The sequence below is a fragment of the Labeo rohita genome, chromosome 17 (assembly GCF_022985175.1).
Source record: "Labeo rohita strain BAU-BD-2019 chromosome 17, IGBB_LRoh.1.0, whole genome shotgun sequence".
Taxonomy (NCBI): Eukaryota; Metazoa; Chordata; class Actinopteri; order Cypriniformes; family Cyprinidae; genus Labeo; species Labeo rohita.
Genome location: NC_066885.1, coordinates 27,395,449 through 27,418,761, shown reverse-complemented (window position 1 = coordinate 27,418,761; position 23,313 = coordinate 27,395,449). Strand labels below are relative to the sequence as shown.

At 36.0% G+C, this 23,313-nt stretch overlaps 1 protein-coding gene across 2 annotated transcripts in view; it reads right to left on the bottom strand.

Annotated features, from left to right (window-relative positions):
• Positions 1 to 231: 231 nt before the first annotated feature.
• The window catches only part of slc35f4 (solute carrier family 35 member F4), a 42,145-nt gene continuing 19,063 nt past the window's right edge, over positions 232 to 23,313 (bottom strand). For both annotated transcript variants that reach the window (XM_051132730.1, XM_051132731.1), the window contains exons 2-7: positions 14,162 to 14,462; positions 13,667 to 13,886; positions 9,209 to 9,334; positions 8,912 to 9,104; positions 5,930 to 6,019; positions 232 to 1,426 (exon numbers count right to left, since the gene is read on the bottom strand). In XM_051132730.1, the coding sequence (XP_050988687.1) occupies positions 1,185 to 1,426; positions 5,930 to 6,019; positions 8,912 to 9,104; positions 9,209 to 9,334; positions 13,667 to 13,886; positions 14,162 to 14,462 (1,172 nt within the window). In that variant the 3' untranslated portion in view covers positions 232 to 1,184. The remainder of the gene's footprint in view (positions 1,427 to 5,929; positions 6,020 to 8,911; positions 9,105 to 9,208; positions 9,335 to 13,666; positions 13,887 to 14,161; positions 14,463 to 23,313) is intronic.

The following is a 23,313-nucleotide window of genomic DNA, read 5'->3' as shown; positions in this document are numbered from 1 at the left end:
AATACTTCTACAGAATTTATTTAGCTTTATTAATGGTAATTTCAGCATTTACTAATGCATTATTAAAATCACAAGTTGTGTTTATTAACATTAGTTAATGCACTGTGAACTAACATGAACAATGAATGGTATTTTAAATTTATTGAAAAATATTTAGACAATACACTACCAAAAGTTTTTGAACAGGAAGAATTTTAATGTTTTTTTAATAAATTATCTTTAGCTCGCCAAGCCTGCATTTATGTGATCCAAAATACAGCAAAATCAGTAATATTGTGAAATATTTTTACTATTTGAAATAACTGCTCTCTATTTGAATATGTTTTCAAATGTAATTTATTCCTGTGATCAAAGCTAAATTTTCAGCATCATTACTCCATTCTTCAGTGTCACATGATCCTTCAGAAATCATTCTAATATGCTGATTTGTTCTTCAAGAAACACTTTTATGAATAATGAAAAAATATATTTTGCTTCCTCTGGAATGTGACATATAGTTGCACTATATTCCATGTGTCAAACAATTAAATGAGAAGTGCTATTCAAAGCAGATCTTTATTTTTGTCTTTTATTATAAAAAGAAAAGAAAGGCTTACTCATTAAAGCATAGTATATTTCTCCTACATATATTACACTACTACGTACAATGCAAATAATCCTCATATTTCATATACATATATATCCGATCTCTGAATGCATTCATGTGTACAGTGAGCCAAACTGGCCCTGACAGAGTCTATATTCACAGAATACATTCCATGGGAAGGGGCTAGCGGAAGGGGTTCGGGGGTGCGGGGTTGGCGTGCAGCAGGAGACGAAAATCTGAAAGTCCATTTCTATGGAATGGATGCGTATCTCCCCATAGAAATGGCAGGGAAGAGAATGCTAGATCCCTTCTGTAAAATAAAAAAATACTGTCAGTAAATATCCCTGTTTTAATGGGACGCTCTTCTCAGAACACTCAAGCCTCCACTATTAAAGAGCAGGACGGCATGTTCTGTGACATCTCTTCTGACTGCTTGATGTTATGGTTATTATTAAAGAAAATAGTATCCTTACACTTCACTTAGCTTATGCTATTTCATCTTTCCAAAATGCAAATACAATCAAACTGCTCTTTTTTACAAAGGCTGCCATAGGGAGGATCAACATTGATCGCTGGCTAGTCATTCACAGGTTAAAGGTCATGCCAGGGGGATGGATACGGCTCCGTTGGCTCTACTCCGGCTGCGTGTGTGGACGCTGGATTCTGTGAGCTCCTCGCCGTGCTCCTCTGTCTTCTTATCGGCCAGAGTGGTGAGGAACCGCAGGGTGACTGTATCCCACTCCTCAGGGAGCAGCAGCAGCAGGAAGCCCAAACAGATGATGCAGGTGGCAGCCAGACGCACCACGCTGAAGATCACCTCATGCTTCAGCACATCAATAGCTGGGGAAAGAAATAGATCTTTTAAAAATGTACTTTAAAACACATGTGCAAAAGTTCTTACATGCAGTCCTAGTATTCATATCAGTTTCATATGGTTTGGAAAATCTTATTATAGCATTTTAATGCATTCATTGTAATGCACTAATCATTTGAATGCAACAATAATAGCATTTTTTGGAAATACCATCCAATAAAAAGTAGATTTTTATTATATTTGTCAATTATCTTCATATTTTTTATTTAATTTTTAAAATGTATTAATTTCAACCTAGTCTCATGAAAATATGTGCTTCTACAGTATATACATTTCTGTACCAATGTAATTACGTACCTTACTGCACGTTTCACGGCAGTTTCAACGTGAAATGTCCAGAGTGTGGTGCTAAAATATGTTCAAAATTTGACCGTGGCAAGTTTTTATTGCGTTGGTACAGGCACGTATTGCTCTGTTTTTATTACGCTGCTTGAGGTTCATATTGCGGCTGTTCAGAATTCAAATATCCGGGTAGTGTCGCTAAAGGTTAATGCTCTATCGTGTTGAAAATATCCCCTACATCAAACCCAACCCTAAACCTGCTTGATAGTGTTAACAAATGCAAAAATTATATATAAAAAATGCATTTGTTGATGCAGACGTGCTGTTTTAACTCCCTTATACGGATTTAAGCTGTTTTGTCAAACTGTAATTTCACGGGGTTCATACCAGAGCTCTTCATCACTCAAGTGCAACGCTGTTTCACGTGAGCTACCGAGCAAACCTCTATATGAAGCCGATATGTGACGACAATGTTTAAAAGTATAAATTTTCGAGCAGTATGTTAAAATTGTTTTAATGTGATAACAAGTCATGCAAGTAATTGTGTAAAAATTGGGCTTCATTAATCAAAAATCTGTACCTGTAAATCATACTTCGTGTGAAATGGAATAAAAGATGTCGGAGTTTTACTGCCTCTAGTGTTCATTTCAACTGGACACTGCAGTGATTTGTACATATAGGTACGTTTTTTCAGTTTTGCAGAAATGTATTTAGAGGCACGTATTTCCAATGAGCCTATGATGATTAATTCGTCAACATTGTGTTTTAGAGTTTCCATAGTGCATTAACAAATCTTTCTTCAATTGTTTTCAAATCATTTTCACCTTCATCAACTTTTTCACCTTGATGACCTCTCTATGATATCATTTCCTGTTTTATGTTTTTTTTTCCCTGCATGTTTCTGCATGCAGGTTGCGCCACATTTAAAAAAAAAAAATGTAATAGTCGGTATAGCCATTTTTTTTTTTTAAATTAAGAAATACTAATAAAATTAATAAGGTTTCAAATCAGGATTATTACAGTTAACTTTAAAAAAAAGTGTGTGATTTATATATACATTTTTAAAAATATACATATTTTATTTTAGCTAGTTTCTAAGGCAACGTTTCTCATTTTTATTTAGTAGAACTTGATGTACTAAAATAAAACTTAACTTGAAATAAAAATGATCAAAAAACAAAATGCAATAAAAATGACAAAAACATGCAACAAAATCACTACAATTTTTACTTAAAATTAAACAGAAAAAATCTAATTCAAAATATTAACAAAAAAAAAAAAAAATGAATTACACATTATTTCTGAAAAATGGAAATAATTTTAATTCAGAAATGAAAACATGCTTATCATATTAAGAGGAGTATTCCACTCGTTGCATGAGTGCATTATTGAATAAAATAACATAGACAGGTGAGTTTCATGTCATTGACACTTGTTTTCGCTGTAGTCTAAAACATTATTAAAGGGGTCATGAACTGAGAAATCAAAATTCCCTTGATCTTTTTACATGTAAGGGTTCAATGTAGTATAAAAACATCCTGTAGGTTTGAGAACTTAAAACTTTTTTGTTTGTCTAAAATCAGCTTATACTGAAGCCAATAAGCCAAAACGACACGTTGTGGAATGTGCCACTTTATGACATAATAGTCTGGCTAAACACTGATTAACGCCTCTACATCACTGCCTGTTTAGCCCCGCCCACCGATTTACACATATAGTGTAAATAATGAGAGGCGAACGCTGGTCTATGCAAAAAAAAAAAAAAAACAAAAAAAAAAAAAACATAAAGATGGCTCCAAAGACAACAAGATGCTGTGCAGTGCCAAGTTGTGGAAAAAATATTTGCATTGCTTTCCTTCTGATCCCAACGTTAAGAACTTTATTTTTAATGAAGATCCAGACTGCATCAGTAAGAACTTGGTCCTTTGTTCACTTCATTTAACTGCAGATTTGTTTACAACCAAGGCACAATTTGATGCAGGACTTACAGAAAGATTGAAACTACAATGCTGTTCCGAATATACTGGATCCGGCAGTAATGTCGCAAGTGTGAGTAACTATTTTTATTACGTGGTCACTATTGCTTTGTCCGTTATTACTGATCGTTTGATATGTACTGAGGATTTATGTGTCCATCTATAAAGGATGTAGGCTGTCAAACATACACAACTATTAGCCAATCTCTGCAGTGGACATTTACTTCAGAGTCTACAATCCACCACGCCTATTCAAACAGAACGTTCTGATGAGGGGGGTCAAAACAGGAGAGAAAATAGCCTATTACTTCTAAATGATGATATTTTTTAATATAATCTTGATGACATTATAAATCACCCCTTTAAAGGAGAAGTCCACTTCCAGAACAACAATTTACAAATAATTTACTCACCCCCTTGTCATCCAAGATGTTCATGTCTTTCTGTCTTCAGTCGTAAAGAAATTATGGTTTTTGAGGAAAACATTTCAGGATTTTTCTTCATATAATGAACTTCAGTTGTGCTCGCCAATTTGAACTTCCAAAATGTAGTTTAAATGCAGCTTCAAAGGTCTCTAAACAATCCCAGCTGAGGAAGAAGGGTCTTATCTAGCGAAACGATCTGTCATTTTTTTCGAAAAATAAAAATTTGTATACTTTTTAAGAACAAAAGCTCATGTAGCACAGGCTCTCGGATGCGCGTCCACGGGTCGTTCTTGAACGATTTGTTCATTTTGAACGAATCTTTAATGTGATTCGCGAAGAACGAGTTGTCTTGGGGAGTGATTCGTTCAGTTGTGCATGCTAAAATTAACCTTTCAACGTGATTCAATAGTATGTAGTGTCGTGAACGTGCATGCCAGAACCTGTGCTACACAAGTTTTTGTGCTTAAAAAGTATACACATTTTTATTTTCCGAAAAAAATTGTTTCGCTAGATAAGACCCTTCTTCCTCGGCTGGGATCGTTCAGAGCCCTTTGAAGCTGCATTTAAACTACATTTTGGAAGTTCAAATTGGGGGGCACAATTGTTGTTCTGAAAGTGGACTTTTCCTTTAAGTTGTTGGTATGTGATTGCTTTAATATGATTTCCTTTAGTATGTTGGTATGTGATTGCTAGGGTGTTTTGGGTGGTTACTAGAGAATTGCAGGGTGGTGCTTGCTGGTCTCTAGAGACACTATTTTTATGCACATTTAATCATCTTTTAGGCTGATTGCTTAGAAAAGTAACAGAAGTCAATGCAAACTATAATATTAATTAGGGTGAAAACCATGTGCAATAGTTTTACTCATTATTTAATGTAATTAACAGTTGCAGGTTTTCATCTTTTGACAGAACAGTGTTTTGTTAGCAACTCTTATTAATTACTTAACTATACACAAGAGTGAGTTTCTGTCATTTAAATATGACCTTATGCCCAGATTGTCCACGTCTCCAAGAGTGCGAGAGACTTACTGACTCTGGCAAAGTCCTCTCTGCCACACAACCAATTAACTCCAGTCAAATAAAATTCAATAACAAGCAAATGTTCAGCATTAGTTGCTGATATTTTAGGAGGAGAAGTCTTTAGATGAATAGTAATTGCAATCTTGTGGCTGTTTGTTGACTTCAGCTTTGATGCTCATAAAGACAAAATTCAAATTTAATAGCCTTGGCTCCTCATTACTGATCATGAAAATGTAAAATGGTTTATAATAATAACAATTAATTTATGATAACATAACTGTAAATTTACATTCACTAGTACTACAATAAAATGCAGCACACAGGCAAACAAACGTAGCATAAATCACAAATGAATCATACTGTTTGTTGCAAGTGAATCATAGGAGGTTTTCTAAAGAAAAGCCACACATAATTTAACAAACTGACCTTGAAGGACTGTTTTTAAAGACAAGCACCCTCTTAAGGCATTTACTGTCACCCTGGCAACCTCACCACCCCTTCGTCATCGTGCAGTTATTTGCTTTGAGTGAAGAAACTCACTTAGATGTTGTTTTCGGGCAGGCTGAGAAATTTGCTGTGTTGTACTTTTAGGGCGATTCTCACAAAGTCTATCATAATCATGTCAGGGTCTTATTTCACCCCTAAATCTCTGGAAAAATTGTTGATAAACCTATTTTGCATTAAAAAAATGACCCCTAAATTCTCAAATAATAAATCATCACATATTAGTTAAATGCCTATTGGTGTACTGCATGGATTCACATACCTGCATTGCCTGGAACACTGAGTAACGTCCCAATGGATATGAGAATAGGATATGTGAGTACCACTCCTACATTGACCAGGATGTTAAATACTATGAGAGAGAGACAGAGGGAGGGAGGGAGAAAAGTTAAAAACAGGAACTTTATGTTACAGTTTGGCCATATAGCATCTTTTGTCATTCAATCCTCTCTAAATGGCTAAATACACAGAGAACTTCACATGATTTGGACGAGTGACAAAAGTTAATGGATATCATATAATCCTTAAAACTCCCTGGAGATACAGAGCTCCTCTTCAGCTCAAATGTACAGTAAATATAAGTGGATCTGTTACTCCTATGCTCTGCATAGACTGATGCAGCACATATTGGATATCTTAGAAATGCTACTTCGAGGTGTAAACTGATGATTCTAACCTGATTTCTCTCACTTGCTAAGCACTTAAAGCACTCTAGGAAGTGTACTTCACTGTTTGATCCACTACAACACTAACTCACATCTCAACCAGCAGTGATCAAGTAGTAAACATCAGCAGGATTTAACACCAGCATTTGCCATTCAGTAGTGTAGATGGTGCAACATGACGGTATGAAAAGCATCTTTTGTTTTTTTAAACAAGTAACATATAGACTATTGTTTAAATAGTCTTTTTTAGAAGTTTCTAAAGACGTCTCTTGTGTTCATAAAAGTTGCAATTATTTGATCAAAGATATAGTAAAATAGTAATAATGGGATGTATTCTAACAGTTTAAAATTACGACAGCATTTTAGTTCCACGTTAAAAAATAAAAAAAATCGAAGATTATGAGATTAAAGTTGATTTCGAGAATCAGTCAAAATCACTAGAATAAAGGCAAAATACTACGAGAATAAAATAAAAATATTCAGAGAATAAAGTAAAAATATTTCAAGAATAAAGCTGAAATGTTTCAAAAATAAAGTCAAAATGTTTCGAGAATAAATCTGAAATATTTTGAGAATAAAGTCAAAATTACGAGAATTAATTTGTGGCAATTACAAGACTAAAGTTATAATATTTTGAGAGTATATTCTAGTCTATTGCACATGCAAATGGCCCGGATTGGGTCAATTCCAAAGTCTCAGCTTTTAAATTCTGTCTGTTTTATAGCAAAATACAAACAATATGTCCTACAATAACATGTTTTTCACACTGTTTAATGTGGTGTGACAGATCACTGTATTTGCTTCAGTTTAAGCAGAATGTCAATCATCTTTCTGAAGACATTTGTTTCATTAAATTAGGCTATACTGATTTTTTCATGCCTTCTGAAGTTCCTTCACTTTTATGTCTTGCTAAAAACTTGAACTAAAGAGGAAAAACACATTTATAATTTGTATTTTGTGATAAAATTGACAGAATTTAAAAGCTGAGCTGTGTTATATTACATACTGACGTGCTACAAATAATGAATAGAAGGTGTTAAATATTATATCCAATCATTAACTGTATTATACAGTATATACTGTATAGATTTTGAAAGCTGAGACTTTGGTTTATATTATTATTAAGTACCAAAAGCACAAAGCTTATTGCTATTGGGGGGCTGGTGCACTACAAATAACAAATGCAATCAAAGACATGAAATATTATTTCCAAGCGTACTGTCCCCATAAGTATGACACATGGTGTGATTTCTGCTAGTGTATTAAAAAGAGTTAAGTAAGAGAGCTACAGTGTCCCCCAAAGGAATATCGACTGGGTGTGTGAGCTGATGTTAAGATAAAAAGTTGTCCCTGTTTATTCTGTTAATAAATATCATATTCTTGATATTAAGCTGTTTTCGCAAGTTAAAATTGTCTCTTCCTCATCCCAGCAAGATGATGTGGCCACTTGGAAGCAACAATATTTAAATAAATTCCGGTGGCCTGGCAACTTCTCCCGGTGCTCTCAATCCGGGCCATTTGTACATGCAAAATTGACTATATTCTCAAAATATTGTCATTTTATTGTAATTTTAATTTAAATTCTCGAATCATTTTGACTTTATTCTCATAATTTTGACTTTATTCTCGAAATTTCGACTTCATTCTTGAAATATTTTGACTTTATTCTCATAGTATTTTGACTTTATTCTTGTAATATTTCGACTTTATTCTCATAATATTCTCAAATATTACGACTTTTATTGTGATTTTTTTAACAGGACACTAAAACGGCGTCGTATAAAATAACTATTGTATATTTTGACCAATTTTGACCAATTCAGTGCATCCTTACTGAATAAAAGTATTAAATTCTTAAGATTAAAAATCTTACTGACTCCAAACCTTTGAACAGTAGTGTACACTGCCCTCCGAAAGTTTGGAAACGCCATACAAAAGTGGGGTTTTGGACAATATTGGCATGAATCCTTTTTAATTTGTGCTAATTTTGCACTGATAAGAGACAACACAAACTACGAAAACTTATTTTATTACATAAACAGTTTATCCATAGAAAAAACTTTTTCGATTCATCAGAATATCCACCATTAGCAGCTATTACAGCTCTGCATAATCTGGGCCTGAATTCATTGTATTCTAAACTTAACTGGCAATCAATTGTTGAAGCTATTAAAAAATCTTTTAAAAACCTGGGCCAAGTTTAAACCAGTAACCAGGCATCACAGCTGGCAAAGGGGCATGTCTGACTTTGACATGTATATACTGCCATTATTATGTAATCAAACTGAAAATTATTATTGCTGCTCTTCAATGATAATGTCAAGTTACTTTAATGTATTTGCACCAAAAAATGATAAGGATTTATGCTGATATCGTCCAAAACCACACTTTGCCAGGGGTGTTTCCAAACTTTTGGAGGGCAGTGTATATCGCTAATATTTTAATGTTTACCATTGTCTAAAACATACAAACACAGAGTTTTCAGTAGATTATTATTGATGTTTAATATGTCAAATTTTATCGAAGTTTGGTCAGTAATGTTTTTGAAGTACGGCTGATGAATCATAATTTCACGTTACCTAGCCAAAGGCCAGCCACCCCACAGAGGTAACCCCAGGGCAAAGAGGACAGGGAACCCCAGTGCTCCACTCTGGTGAAGTACAGGATGAGGGGAACACAGGAGATGAAGATGAGATTGAAAAAGCCCATCGTGGAGAAGAAATGAGCGGCCTCGCCCAGATTGGCACTGCCGAGGAACATCTTAAACAGCACCTGAGTGGTACAAAGAGGCTTTGCAGGAAAAGCATATCAATACTAAAGGAGTCTTAATGGTCATCAAGGATCTTCGGGGAATTGTTATTTTCAGCTGCACTCACCTTGTAGAGAGCAGAAGTGGAGGCGGAGCCGACTGCTAAGGCCACACCCATAAAGGAATCCCCATGGAAACCATCAGCATATGCCATCATCACAATGCCTGTGATAGCCATAATGGCAGCCACAATCTAAGAGGAAAGATCACAAAGCCAGCATTAATCCTTTAAAACACATTTAAGTGCACGTCAGAGAAGGATTTAGATTTGCACTTTAGATTTGCCTGGTGTCATTTTTGAGGTGGATAGCTTTTCTGGGAGTAATAAGGAGATACTAAAGAAGTTACAGTGAGGGAAAATTTATTTGATCCCCTGCTGATTTTGTACATTTGCCCACTGACAAAGAAATGATCAGTCTATAATTTTAATGGTAGGTTTATTTGAACAGTGAGAGACTGAATAACAATAAAAAAATCCAGAATAATGCATTTCAAAAAAGTTATAAATCGATTTGCATTTTAAAGAGTGAAATATATATTTGATCCTTTTGCAAAACATGACTTAGTATTTGGTGGCAAAACCCTTGTCGGCAATCACAGAGGTCAAATGTTTCTTGTAGTTGGCCACCAGGTTTGCACACATCTCAAAGAGGGTTTTGTCCCACTCCTCTTTGCAGATCCTCTACAAGTCATTAAAGTTTCGAAGCTGACGTCTGGCAACTCAAACTTTCAGCTCCCTCCACAAATTTTCTATGGGACTAAGGTCTGGAGACAGGCTAGGCCACTCCAGGACCTTAATGTGCTTCTTCTCGATCCACTCCTTCATTGCCTTGGCCGTGTGTTTTGGGTCATTGTCATGCCCATCCACAAACCATTTTCAATCAGGGAAGGAGGTTCTCAGCCAAGATTTGACAATACATGGCCCTGTCCATTTTCCCGTTGATGCGGTGCAGTTGTCTTGTCCCCTTAGCAGAAAAAAAACACCCCCAAAGCATAATGTTTCCACCTCCATGTTTGACCATGGGGATGGTGTTCTTGGGGTCATAGGCAGCATTCCTCCTCCTCCAAACACGGCAAGTTGATGCCAAAAAGCTTGACTTTGGTCTCATCTGACCACAACACTTTCACCCAGTTGTCCTCTGAATCATTCAGATGTTCACTGGTGAACTTCAGACGGGCCTTTCTTGGGCAGGGGGACCTTGAGGGCACTGCAGGATTTCAGTCCTTCGTAGTGTGGTACCAGTTGTTTTCTTGCTGACTATGGTCCCAGCTGCCTTGAGATCATTATCAAGATCCTCCTGTGTAGTTTTGAGCTGATTTCTCACCGTTCTCATGATCACTGAAAATCCACAAGGTGAGATCTTACATGGAGCCTCAGATTGAGGGAGATTGACAGTTATTTTGTGTTTCTTCCATTTGCGAATAATCACACCAACTTTTGTCACCTTCTGACAAAGCTGCTTGCCGATGGTCTTGTAGCCCATTCCAGCCTTGTGTAGGTCTACAATCTTGTCCCTGACTTCCTTGGACAGCTCTTTGGTCTTGGCCATGGTGGAGAGTTTGAAATCTTATTGATGGATTGCATCAAATCTTAAATCTTACTGATTGATACGGGATCAAATACTTATTTCACTCATTAAAATTCAAATCAATTTATAACTCTTTTGAAATGCATTTTTCTGGATTTGTTTGTGTCGTTTTTCTGTCTCTCACAGTTAAAATAAACCTACCGTTAAAATTATAGACTGATCATTTCTTTGTCAGTGGGCAAACGTAAAAAATCAGCAGGGGATCAAATATTTTTTACCTCTCTGTATGAGTCCAGATCTGAGACAACAGGTGCAATGAACGTCAAGAATTCTGATGTAAGCATAATAACTGATTCTGTCAAAGCAAAGCTTTTTTTATACTTGAACAAGAACAAATTCTCAATGACTCTCCTTTTGTGTTATGTGTTAAAATTGAGTGCGGCATCACTTGTTCCTTCTCTATAGCCATCAAGCTGTTTAAATCCCAAATAATAATTTGATACATCAGGTAGTGCTTTTTATGTACTTCTTTCAGCACACTCACTGTAACTATTTCCATAGAGATTACGTTTTCTTAAATCTTGTAAGTAAATGTAAATACTAATGTAATGTCAGCAAGTTACTGTTCCAAAATAAGCCCTGACAAAATTATTAGGACCACAGTGCAAAGCGGAAAGGTTTTAAAAACCCAAAAGGGATTATTTTGTGATAAGGACTAGCTGACTATACATTATCCTGATCATTAAAAGGCTACTTACCAAACAAAGCACAACAGCAACAGCATTTCAAAGTATTGTTGTAGCTTCATAACTTTCTGGGTCTTAAACGTGTCAGTTGTATTGCTGTCTATGCAGGATCAGAAGACTACTGAATTTCATAAAAAATATCTGAATTTGTATTCTGATGAAGATGAAAAATGTCTTATGGGTTAAGGATGACAGGAGGGTGAGTAATTAATGACAGAATTGTTTATTTTGGGTGAACTATCCCTTTAATGTGCCATTTCAAAATACCAGCTTTGAGAATGTCCTTGTGGCCCAATAACATCAGAAGTTAATGAAATGTACTGTATGCTTCTATTGCTCTGCTGTGCCTTGTGTACAAAGATAATGCATGTGCATTCACAAAACACAATTATAACTTTAGCTTTGAGTGTCTCTAGATACACACCAAGTTTAATTAAAATTTGGACAAATGATCTAAACAAGTTCAAAAAAGCATTTAATAGAAAAATAATGAGAAAATGAAAACCATATGACTCTATTCAAGGCAAACTCAATGTTTAAAAGGCCATTAGAATTAATCCCATGAAGTTGGGAACTGTAGACATTACAGCACCCACAATGGTCAGTTCTCATACATTCTAGTACAGAATTTGACTTGCATACAAAATGTCACGATGCTTGGCCATTTCTAATTGAAAAAAGGCTCATCTTAATTGGCTGTTGGCAGCCATTTCTATTGATTTTGTATGAATCTTAAAAGCTAATTTTAGCATTTCAACCAAAGAAAATGCTTGTCAAATTTCAGCTTCAACCATAATCAGACAATTGCTGAGGTGAAATGGTTTTGATGCTTGAACACATAATAATTAAAAAATGGTGCTAAATAGCATTAAAATTGGTTCATTGCCTCGTAATCATAGGGAACCACTTTAAGCGCTATGTAGCTTCTATCTTTACAGGTGCTATGCAGCACCTTTGTCAAAAGGTGCTATGTGGAACCATAAGAGGAACTCCATTCTCCTCCTTAGATTTGAGATATGCTTCCCCACACTCATATGTTTGATACGAATGGGAATATACTATAATGCCAAAAGCTTTGAATCACTTTTATGCTTTCTGAGGTCAAAAAGTCTTGTGTGGGGACTGTGAAATATTTCCTTAAAAGGGATCTTCGGGGCAAAAAACATTGAGAACCACATTATGAGAGACTATGGGTGTGTTCACACTTGTAGTTCGGTTCGTTTGGTTAATTTGGCATTTTTGACAGCGAACCTAAAGATACTGAAGCTAAAGGCATAGTGATACATTCCTGATTGGTTGGGCAGCCGTGGCCTAATGGTTAGGGAGTCAGGCTTGTAACTGAAAGGTTGTGGGTTTGAGTCCCAGGTCCAGCAGGAATTGAAGGTGGGGGGAGTGAATAACCAGTGCTCTCTCCAAACTCAATGCCATGACTGGGGTGAGTCCCTTGAGCAAGGCACTGAACCCCCAACTGCTCCCCTGGTGCCGCAGCGATAGCAATATGGCTGCCCACTGCTCCAGGTGTGTGGATGGGTTAAATGCAGAGCACAAATTCTGAGCCTCACATCCTTTCCCTTTTTTTCCTGAATAACGCATATTTCATGACAGAACTCACCGAACACTCCAAACAAAAGGAAAATGTGCGTTTGACTTAAAGTGGCACTGCGGTTGCGTGTATATGATTTTATTTTCACCACCTGCGAACTCACAAAGAGCTCATAAAAGGCACTTTACCACCTCATTGCTCCACGTTTGCCCTTTGCTCCTTTTGTTTTGGATATAGCGCTTGTTCCCTTCGTGAAATCATGTTGCATAGTGTTGCATATTGTCATTACTTCCTGGTTTTGGTTCGTTTAGAAGTATTTGGTCCGTGTTGCGTTCATATATCATTCGAACTGCACCAGAGTTTGTTTGGAAGTGGACCGAGACTCTTTTTGGCAGTCTCGGTCTGCTTGTTTCAGTGCGCACCAGGGTTCGGATGGCAGCGTTCACACTTACTCAAACAAACCGCACCAACAGAGCAATCGCACCAGGCTTCGTTTAATCCAACCAAACATGACAAGTGTGAACACACCCTATGAGAGAGTCAGAGAACCTTTAAAGAACTACACAGGCACTTTATACAGAAGATATACAGGATCTTCGTATGGCAGTGGTGGTATTTAATACCTCAACCACCCCAAAAAACAGCTGAAGAACCTTTTTTTGTTTGTGTGTGTGATGGAGTAATATTCAGGCTTATATTCTACTTACCCGGACTCCCATGAAACGATCTTTGAGGACAATCCATGACAAGAGGAAGACAAAGGCCTTGTGGCAGCAGTAGAGCGCTGAGACATCTGTAGCAGTTAGTTTTCTCAGTGCTAACAGGTACAGGTAGTTAGTAAGCGTCCACAAGATGGAGAAAGGTGCTGTTCTCTTCAGAAACACCTTCAGAGACATTCCATCCTCCCCAAACAACCGACTACATTCCCTACACCGTGAAAAGAGACAGAAATAAAACTCTGAAAATGAAGCATTGTGGCCTGCCAGAAGCATAAAGGGATAGTTCAGGACTGGAGCTTCCCATGCCTGCTTTAGGGGAACTGTCTCTATAATAGTTGTATAGTACGTTGCATTGCATGAAAGTGACAGCTAAAGACAAATAGGTAAATGTTTAATTTTCACATGTTCACTGCAATCACACTTTCTACAAAAAGTTCTGCTGTTCCTATCATTATCCATCAGATCCATTCATTCTGACTTCACCTGAATTTCTGAATGGGCGTCTGTTTTTCTCTGGTGGTGGCCACATGCCCAGAATAGTAGAGGGGGAAGGAGAGAATGTTCCAGTTGGTGCTGAACCATGTGATGAAAAAGGGACAGGAAAAGGATTTGAACGTGAGCTGGACCACTTGCGTGGTGCCCACCCAGGACGAGGAGACACACAGCACCACCAGCAAACCCCCCAGCACCTTGAGCACTGTGTTGGCGCAGGTCTGATATGCAGTGCCATCTCCACTTGTTTCACTGACTGGAGTCTCTGCATGTGATTCTGAGCCCTCCTCTCCTGCAACACACAGATCAGTATTGCACCATTACAGCACACATTATACTTCCTTGCCTCATTACATTCCAGGTAATAAAATTGGATTACGAAATCCCTCGTGTTTATTTTTATTCTTCTTCTGCACACTGTTCTGCAGCTTAGCGTACATATTCTATTCATAGGATGATAAAAATGTCTTTGTATTCACATGTAAATGATAGCATGTTAACTAAATATATTATATATATATATATTTATATAATATATATATTATATATATTATATAAATATTTTTTGGGGTATTTGAACCTGTGTCCTGTAAACCTGTGTCCACACGCGTTGGGTTGGGTTTTCATGTTTTATGGGGTCATTCCTACAGTATAATGGTTTTTATATTGTACAAACAGTATTTTCTATCCTCTTACCATAACCTTACTCTAAGGTACACACACACACGTTCATGTTCAAGTCACGTGAATTCACCACACTGACCAACAGAGGGCTTATCCAAATATTTACACTAGCGGTCTTTGCACTTGACCACTTGGCTACTTACATGACGTATTTTCTGTTTTTGGCCCAAGTGTTCAAGTGGGCACAAATGTTCGTGTATAACATCTCATTACCTGATGAGACACACTTATAGTGTTATAAAAATGCAAGTATTTGCAAAGCTTTATTTTGATTTTTAATACTTTGCATTTAAAATAACCTTTTAAATGTCTGTTTAATAGTCTCTATAAGAGATTACACAGTTTTTTGTAAGAAAAGTAGAAACTTGTAGAAAGGTTTCTGCGTCATTTTGCAAGATTTTGGCAAAAAGTCTCACAATTTTTTCCAGAACATGATGCATGATGGGATACGCTTAGCCTTGAATATTGCTTCAAAGCGGATTTAGTGTGCGTTGAAGAAATAGTCCAAAAATGAAAATTACCCCTTAATTTACTCACCCTCAAGCCTTGGGCTTTTTTTATGAATCTTTGCGATCGCCTTTCTTATAACGTGGTAGTTAGGAAGTTTAGTGGCTAAACGTGGCTAAATGCGGCTAATGTAAACAAGACTGTCATTCTACAGAGAGAAGAGAGGGGCGGGGTGAGCAGAGCTTATTTGCATTTAAAGGAACAACCCCTTAGAATGAGATGATTTTTGCAGAGCTCATTTTGGCAAGGTAAAAAGTGTTGTTTTACAAAACCATTGAGAAATTTTAATTAAAGTATATTAGGGACTTTTCATTAAGACCCTAAAGAATCATATCAACTTGTGGAAAATGGGCATCCAATGACCCCTTTAAAAAATGTCCTGACTTTTCCAAGCTTTATAATGGCAGTGAATGGCCTTTGAGATTCAATAGTGCTATAGAAGTCCAATAAACTGCGTCCATCGATCATAAAAAGTACTCCACACGGCTCCCGAGTGTTAATAAAGACCTTCTGAAGTGAATCTATGCATTTATAAACTCTAATTTAGAGTAAGCTTAATCTAGCTTACTCTAACGTTCGTCCGTGCGTTCTCGAGAGAGTGGCATTACAGCAGATGCATTGGACGTAGGTGTAGCACAGAATACGGTAGTCTTGCTTGTTTTTTTTTAAAGCAAACATTTTTCTTTACAAATCCTTGTGCTGTATGTCTAATTTGTGACCAGTGTTTTGTTTTGCTCTCTCCTCTGCACTTTCGTGTTCGTTACGCTACACCTATGTCCTACGTCATCTGCTGAAACAGCACTCTCTGTTCAACTGACGCTAGTGTATGCGTACAAAAACAAAGTATACTTTGGGCTTTAGTTTAAGTCTGAAGTGACATTGTTACCTTATTTACTTTTAAAGTAGTCATTGGATGCCTATTTTCCACAAGTTGATATGATTCTTTAGGGTCTTAATTAAAAGTCTATAACATGCTTTGGCTAAAATTTCTCAACAGTAGTGTAAAAAACACCCTTTTTACCTTCTCAAAGTCAGCTCTGCAAAAATCATCCTGTTCTGGTCGAGGCTGCTTTAAATGTTAATGAGCTGAAGATGCAGTGGATTACGTTTGTTTGTGAAGGGAATGTGCCTCCCGATCTACATATATCCGTCTATGTTCGCGCGAATCATTCGTGATCCAGCTTCACTTACAGCAGAAGTGAATATAAGGGTTTTTAATGAATCTTTGCAATCGCCTTTCCTAATAATGTGCTAGTTAGCAAGTTTAGGGGCTAAATGCAGCTAAAGTAAACAGGCTCGTCACTCCACAGAGAGAAGAGAGGGGCGGGGCAATTAGAGCTCATTTGCATTTAAAGCAGCCTTGACCAGAATGGGATGATTTTTGCAGAGCTGATTTTGGCAAGGTAAAAAGGGTGTTGTTTTACACAACCATTGAGAATTTTTAACCAAAGTATATTATAGACTTTTCATTAAGACCCTAAAGAATCATATCAACTTGTGGAAAATGGACATCCGATGACCCCTTTAAGCAACTAATAGTCTGGGATTTTCGAACTTCAAAAAGGATCCTAAAAGACCATAAAAGTATCATAAAAGTGGTCCATATGATTTGTTACTATTTTCTATCACCTTTTTCCTGGGTAACTGATGAGGGCTGCCAAGATGGATTCTAACTCCTGTTTATATGCTGACCTGTTCTGGTCTTCTTGGGAAACCATTTTAAAACAGGGTAAAAGAGAGTGTATTATTTAAACAGAATCTTTTCGAATATTGCTGAAAATAAAAATGAGCACAGGGTTAAGTTGTGCTGTTGTTGGATGCCAAAACAAAAAGCAGCAAGCTGAAAGAATTCCTGGAAACATTTGAGCACCAGCACCATTTTATATGCAAAAGAAGTAGTAATGTAAGTCCTCACTTGAGTCTACATCATATTAAAAATGTCTTTAGGTGTAAAACATTAATAACAAGCCTCAGGGGCACATCTTTAAAGTCTTAAATTTCCCATCAGTCTAACAGAATATTCTGCCAGCCTCATCTACTGAATTGTGAATGGCCCTTTCTTTCTTACAGCTACCTCTCTCTCCATCTATGTTTGTGTTTACTTTGTTTCTAATTATATCAGTGTTTCCCCTGCCATTATATTAGGGTGGCGGCCCGCAATAAAAGTCATTTAAGGTTACCTTTCCTATAGAACAGGTCTATACCTTGTTCTTTTACTAAGTAAACTAAATGGTCTTATGTTATTTATCTTATTTACTCAACAACATGTCAATTTTGTCTCTACATGAATGCGCGTCTACAATTTCTCCGCGAAAATGAGGACAGGATCGTGGAGTCCATTCATAAAAACTAGCATCATATTATACTGTATAAACACAGAAACTTCACGGCTACCTGTCAAAATAAAAGTATGGATTAACGTGTAACAGAAATATATTACTCTTGTATTACTTTTGCGCAGTACATCTTTACGTGTTTATATTTCTGGCCAATTTAAATAAAACAAATGATAAAAATAAATATTACAACCAGATTAACCACTTAACTGTAGAAAAAAATCTACAATTATTATTAAAACTTTATATTAAAACAGAATATTCACACAATTTTCTTCCAAGTATTAATTGTAACAGTAAACCTCTGTTTGTTTGCCAGAAAATTAAAGGGTTTCATTTTCTTTTGATTAAAAAGAAATAAATGTTTAATGCCTTGATTTGATTATCAGAACAATTAAAACATTTCTAAAAAAAGAAAGAAAAAGATTGAAGGGCCATATTGTTCAAAATGTTGAAATTGAGAGGTTTGGACTCTTTTTTTTTCCACTGAAATAAATGTTTTTGTTATTATACAGAGAGTAAAGTACCGAAAAAAAAGTACCGCTGGGTGCCACTTTAACGGTACTTACTTTCTGTTCCTACCTGCGGTATAACAAAAACGTTCTGTTCCTGTCTTTTATTTGGTCAAATATTGGAACACAGTATTATAGACTATTTTTAGACAGGGTTAGGAAATGCTAATTATGTGCTTTGTTGACGTGTTTTATTCATGAGAAATTCACCAACACTTCCTCCTGCGGCTGTCCCTGATGTTTCTCTGTGGTACGTACGGATGTATCGATCAGTGGCTGTGAGTGTCAGTTACCTGCAGGTGAAGCACTAAATGCCGGACAGCGTTTGAAATCTGCCTACGTCGCACAGACAAGCCTCAATCAAAAATAGCTCCACAGGGTCATGGAGAAGCACAAAGACCATTCAGATATAGTGGGATATACACAGAAACTTAACACCACAGGGCGCCCACCAAAAAATCAGGCAATCAGAATATATCCTTGACCTTCTTCATAGAAGCTGTTTTGACAACAATATAGATAGATAGATAGATAGATAGACAGATAGATAGATAGATAGATAGATAGATAGCAGTGGTGGATGGGAGGTGATGGGAGACTGAACAAAGAGAAAGAGCGCTAGTATGACAAAGCCAAGATCCGTTGTGCTGTAGACTCAGAGTGATCAATTTACACCAGGCCAGGAATAAAAGATGACATGCGCTGGCCCATGGTCACTAGTATAGTGTGCTGGGTCAGCAAGCACGTCTACACACACACACTCACACTCGCTCACAATGGCATTTTGTTGTTATGATCCTGCTATCAAGCTATGGATCTCACCCTGACTGAAATAAAGGGGAAAACACAGGACTTTATGACGAAAATTATGTTTTGAAGTTGTAAATATAACAAAGATTACTGGAGTACACTATACAAGAATATGCCATTTCAGTCTTCCTACTGTACTTTAAAATTTCATGTTTATTTTAATGTGTTCCTTGCTGCTGTAATTATTTTTGAATGTTTTATGAATAATGTGTTTGGGCCAGTGGCATAATGTTTCAAAGATATTCCTCTCGTATGATAAGATGCCTTGATAATTTATTCACCCCCATGTAATCTAAGGTGTTCATGTCTTTCTTTCTTCATTTGAAAACAAATGAAGGTTTTTGAGGAAAACATTCCAGGATTTTTCTCCATATAGTGGATTTAAATGGGACTTAACAGGAATTACAGTTTCAATGCAGCTTCTACACGATCCCAGCCGAGGAATAAGGGTCTTATCTAGTGATACAAACTCATTTGCACCACACTCTTTCGTCACTTGATCTTTCATTTGGGTGCATTAATCCATTAAATCACTTGATATACAAAACCATGATCCGCACTCACATATTAAGGTCTTCTCTTTTTATTTTATTATACATATATCACCAATGGGACAATGATATAAACGTTTTGGCTCAAAGGCCTTCTTCAGTTATCTAGTTATCTTCTTCTTAGCTAGTGATACAAAAAGGTAGAGTAGGGCAAAAAACTCCATCTCATTTTCTCCTCCAACTTCAAAATCGCCCAACATTGTTGTTTTACCTTTTTTTTGTAAAGGCCGTTTGACTTAGGGCCAGTTTTACTAACAGCTTGCATCAGCACAAACCATCTTTTGGCATTAAAATTGTATTGTCAGGTCTTACTAAAGACGTGGAGTGATTAATTAGCACTGAAAAGGCGTGGACAGTTATTTTTGTGCCTGACCTTATTAAATATGCATTTGTAGGAGTTTCCCTTTCAGACACAAAATTTATGGGAGGGGAGTATTCAAATAAACCATGCAATGTGTTTTACTAACGTTTACGCTCGTCAAATTACTGGCATCTGCGCCATTATTTAACGCCCAAAAAAAGCATAAACTATTTTGCACATGAAATAGCTGCAGTTGTTGTTGCTACGAGGAGGCTTCGCAGAGAACTGAGAGCGCATGGTAGAAGGGAGAGGATTTTTTCCACATGTATTAATTTATTTGAAATGCCAGAGAAACACATTATTCGAACATATCGTTTGCCAAGCCATGTTATTTTAATTTGCTTCAGGAAATAAAAGACGACTTGGAACCCTCAACTAGGAGAGTGTTGGGCATGTTACTTTAAAAAAGTAATTAGTTATAGTTACTAGTTATTTCTCACATATAGTAACTGAATTAGTAACCGAGTTACATCATTATAAAAATAACTAATTACCAGGGAAAGTAACTAATGTGTTACTTTAAAAAAAAAAAATTCAAATATGTCAAATAACTTTGATTCCCCCAATATTAAATATGTTAAATTAATAAAATTTAAATTAAATGAATTAAATTTTTAGTTTACTCACCAGACTAATATTAAATATCTGATATACTTTTACAGTCAAGCATTATAATATGACATAATGATAATTTAGCATTAAACTTTAGAATAACCATGTATGAATGCATATTTGTAAGACTGGTGGTGGTGCTTAAGATATTGTTTGTAATTTAGTGTTTCTATTAAAAAGGGGAAAAAAATAATACTGATAAGATAAAACTACTACGAATTCTATTACTGATAACAATACAAAACGCATTAAAGATTAATGAGCTGCTGGGTTCATGAATATTAATGACGCTGTCTGCATTCCCTCAGATTTGCTGAAATCAAAACAGTTATGATAATAGGTGAGCACCAGCCAATGAGATTGCCCTTTTGCACATTAGTTCCACCTGCTACCGGAGAAACCAGTTCTTGAAAAGCTGAAGAATTCAGAAGAACTCCATTATTTTGAGAGGAAAATACAGCAAAGAATATTGTTTACCTGTGTCTGTCGCTCTGTATCTTTCTTTGCGTGTGTGTGAGACAAAGCGATGGCTAGTCGTGTGCCTTCACACTAGAGTTTACGGTTCGTCAAATACAGGTATGCTGCGCATTCATTCAGATGAACTGGAAAATAAAATTCTAATGATATTATAATAAATTATAGTAATGCCGCATTTTATTTTAAGTAATGGTAACGGCTTTGTAATGGAGGAAACAGTAATTTGATTACTTGTTACTGAAAAAGATAATGTTGTTAGTAACGCGCCATTATTCTACGCAATTATACACAATACCAGGCCTATCAAAACTTGTAGCAAACCTTCATTTTTTTGGCCTCCAGTTAATTTTAACGTACTGTGGCTTCTTTATTTCTTTATTTGGGACTATGCTAATTTGTGGTGCACTTGGTATATTGCATTGGTCAATATGTAAATAAGATATTGTGTCTGTGTTCTTTAATTTGCACATTTTTAGTAAATCATCCGGAGAACTTTCCCCTCCAGTCGGCACTGTTTTAGAATTACACTCGTGTGCAAATTTGCCCTGTTTAGTAAAAGTGGCCCTTAGTCTTTGAACATTCACTTTGTATACACTGGGTTGGTACCTCCGCCTACATCACGCATGACCTTTCCAACATGACTACATAATGTGTGAAGTCGAACTAGTGCAAGATGAGCATTTGTGGTTAAAAAGTATATAAATTTAAATTACTAATTGTTTCACTAGATAACACCCTTACGTTAGGATTGTGTTGAGCCCTTTGAAGCTGCAATTTGGACTTTCAACCCATTGGTCCACTATATGGAGAAAAATCCTGGAAGGTTTTCTTTTCAACCGGAGAAAGAAAGATATGAACATCTTGGATGGCATGGGGGTGAGTAAATTATTAGGAAATTTTAAGTGAACTACTGTAATCCTTTAAAATGAAGGTTTTGCATTTATTTATTAGAAAAAAATTGAACAAATCTTCTATTGATTTCTATTGTAGTATTGCCAAACATTTGTCCACCAAATCATGGTCATGTGGTGCAACATGCACAAGCATGCAAAAAAACAAACATAAAACAGGAAATGATATCATAGATAGGACCCTTGAAGGCATGATTGTGTGTCAAGCTCTGCAAGTCTTTTAAAAATTTAAAAATTTAAAATTTACACAAAACTGTTTTCAACTAAAAACTGAACAAATTTGGCTGTTTATTTATATCACAATAACATTTTGGGGCCTTAAAACCAAATTTTGAAGTTTAAAAACGATGAAACTGTGTAAACAACAACACATATTTCTAATGACATTATTATGTCATTGACTTTATATTCAACAGTGCATCAATGTCTGATTTGATTCTAACTTTATAAAGGCTAGACATATTTAAAATGACGGTATGGTGTTCTTGTAGTTTCCATGTGGTTGTCTTGTCGGCTTTTGACAATGTAAGCACTCTAATTCGACAGCATTAGGAAAAGGCCTGCACTAACTGAAGTCCTTGGATACTTCAGTGAACAGTACACAAGACACTGACCTCACTTCACATTATTGATTGTTGCTTCATATGCCTTTCACCTTTCAGACAAAAAGGTATGTAAATTCAATGATGTTTAAAGAGCCTAAATGAAATCCTGCAACAGCAATATTCCAGCCACAAAACTGCATTAATATCATAAATCTCATTTCACCTCAACACTTTATTAAATAACATTTAACCACAAAGCCTCCTGACATTATAATACTACAAGCCAGTGTTCACACTAAACAAACATAGTGTAAACGTGTCCACAGGGACCCTCAGTAGACTTTATCAGGAATAAAATACAGCTGGCAAACACTTAATTATTAAAACAAGGATGAATAAAATCTTTATACATCAGAAACATCTAGACTAAAGCTGTATGCATGTATATATAAGTGTATATTTAAGGAGTATAGGTTTATCCCTACTTTAATTTAACCCCTTAGTTATTATTACTATTATTTTTTAGTCCTATGGTGTGAGAATGAATATATTAAAAATACAAATATTCCATGTAGTCTCTCCAAAAAAATTAGATCATGTATAATAATTATATAACAATCAGTTTTATCATATAACATAAAGATACTGCAGTCTAACTCACAGTCCTTGTAACATCAAGAGTTATAAGGAAAATGTTATGAAATTGTGACTCAAAGACATATTTCATATACGAGCACCTTTGTCCTGTCTGATTTTGCACAATTCCAGATGTTTTTGACACAGTTTCAGCTAAACCACAACTCAGCTCACATGATGTCATTTTTAAGGAGAAAAAAA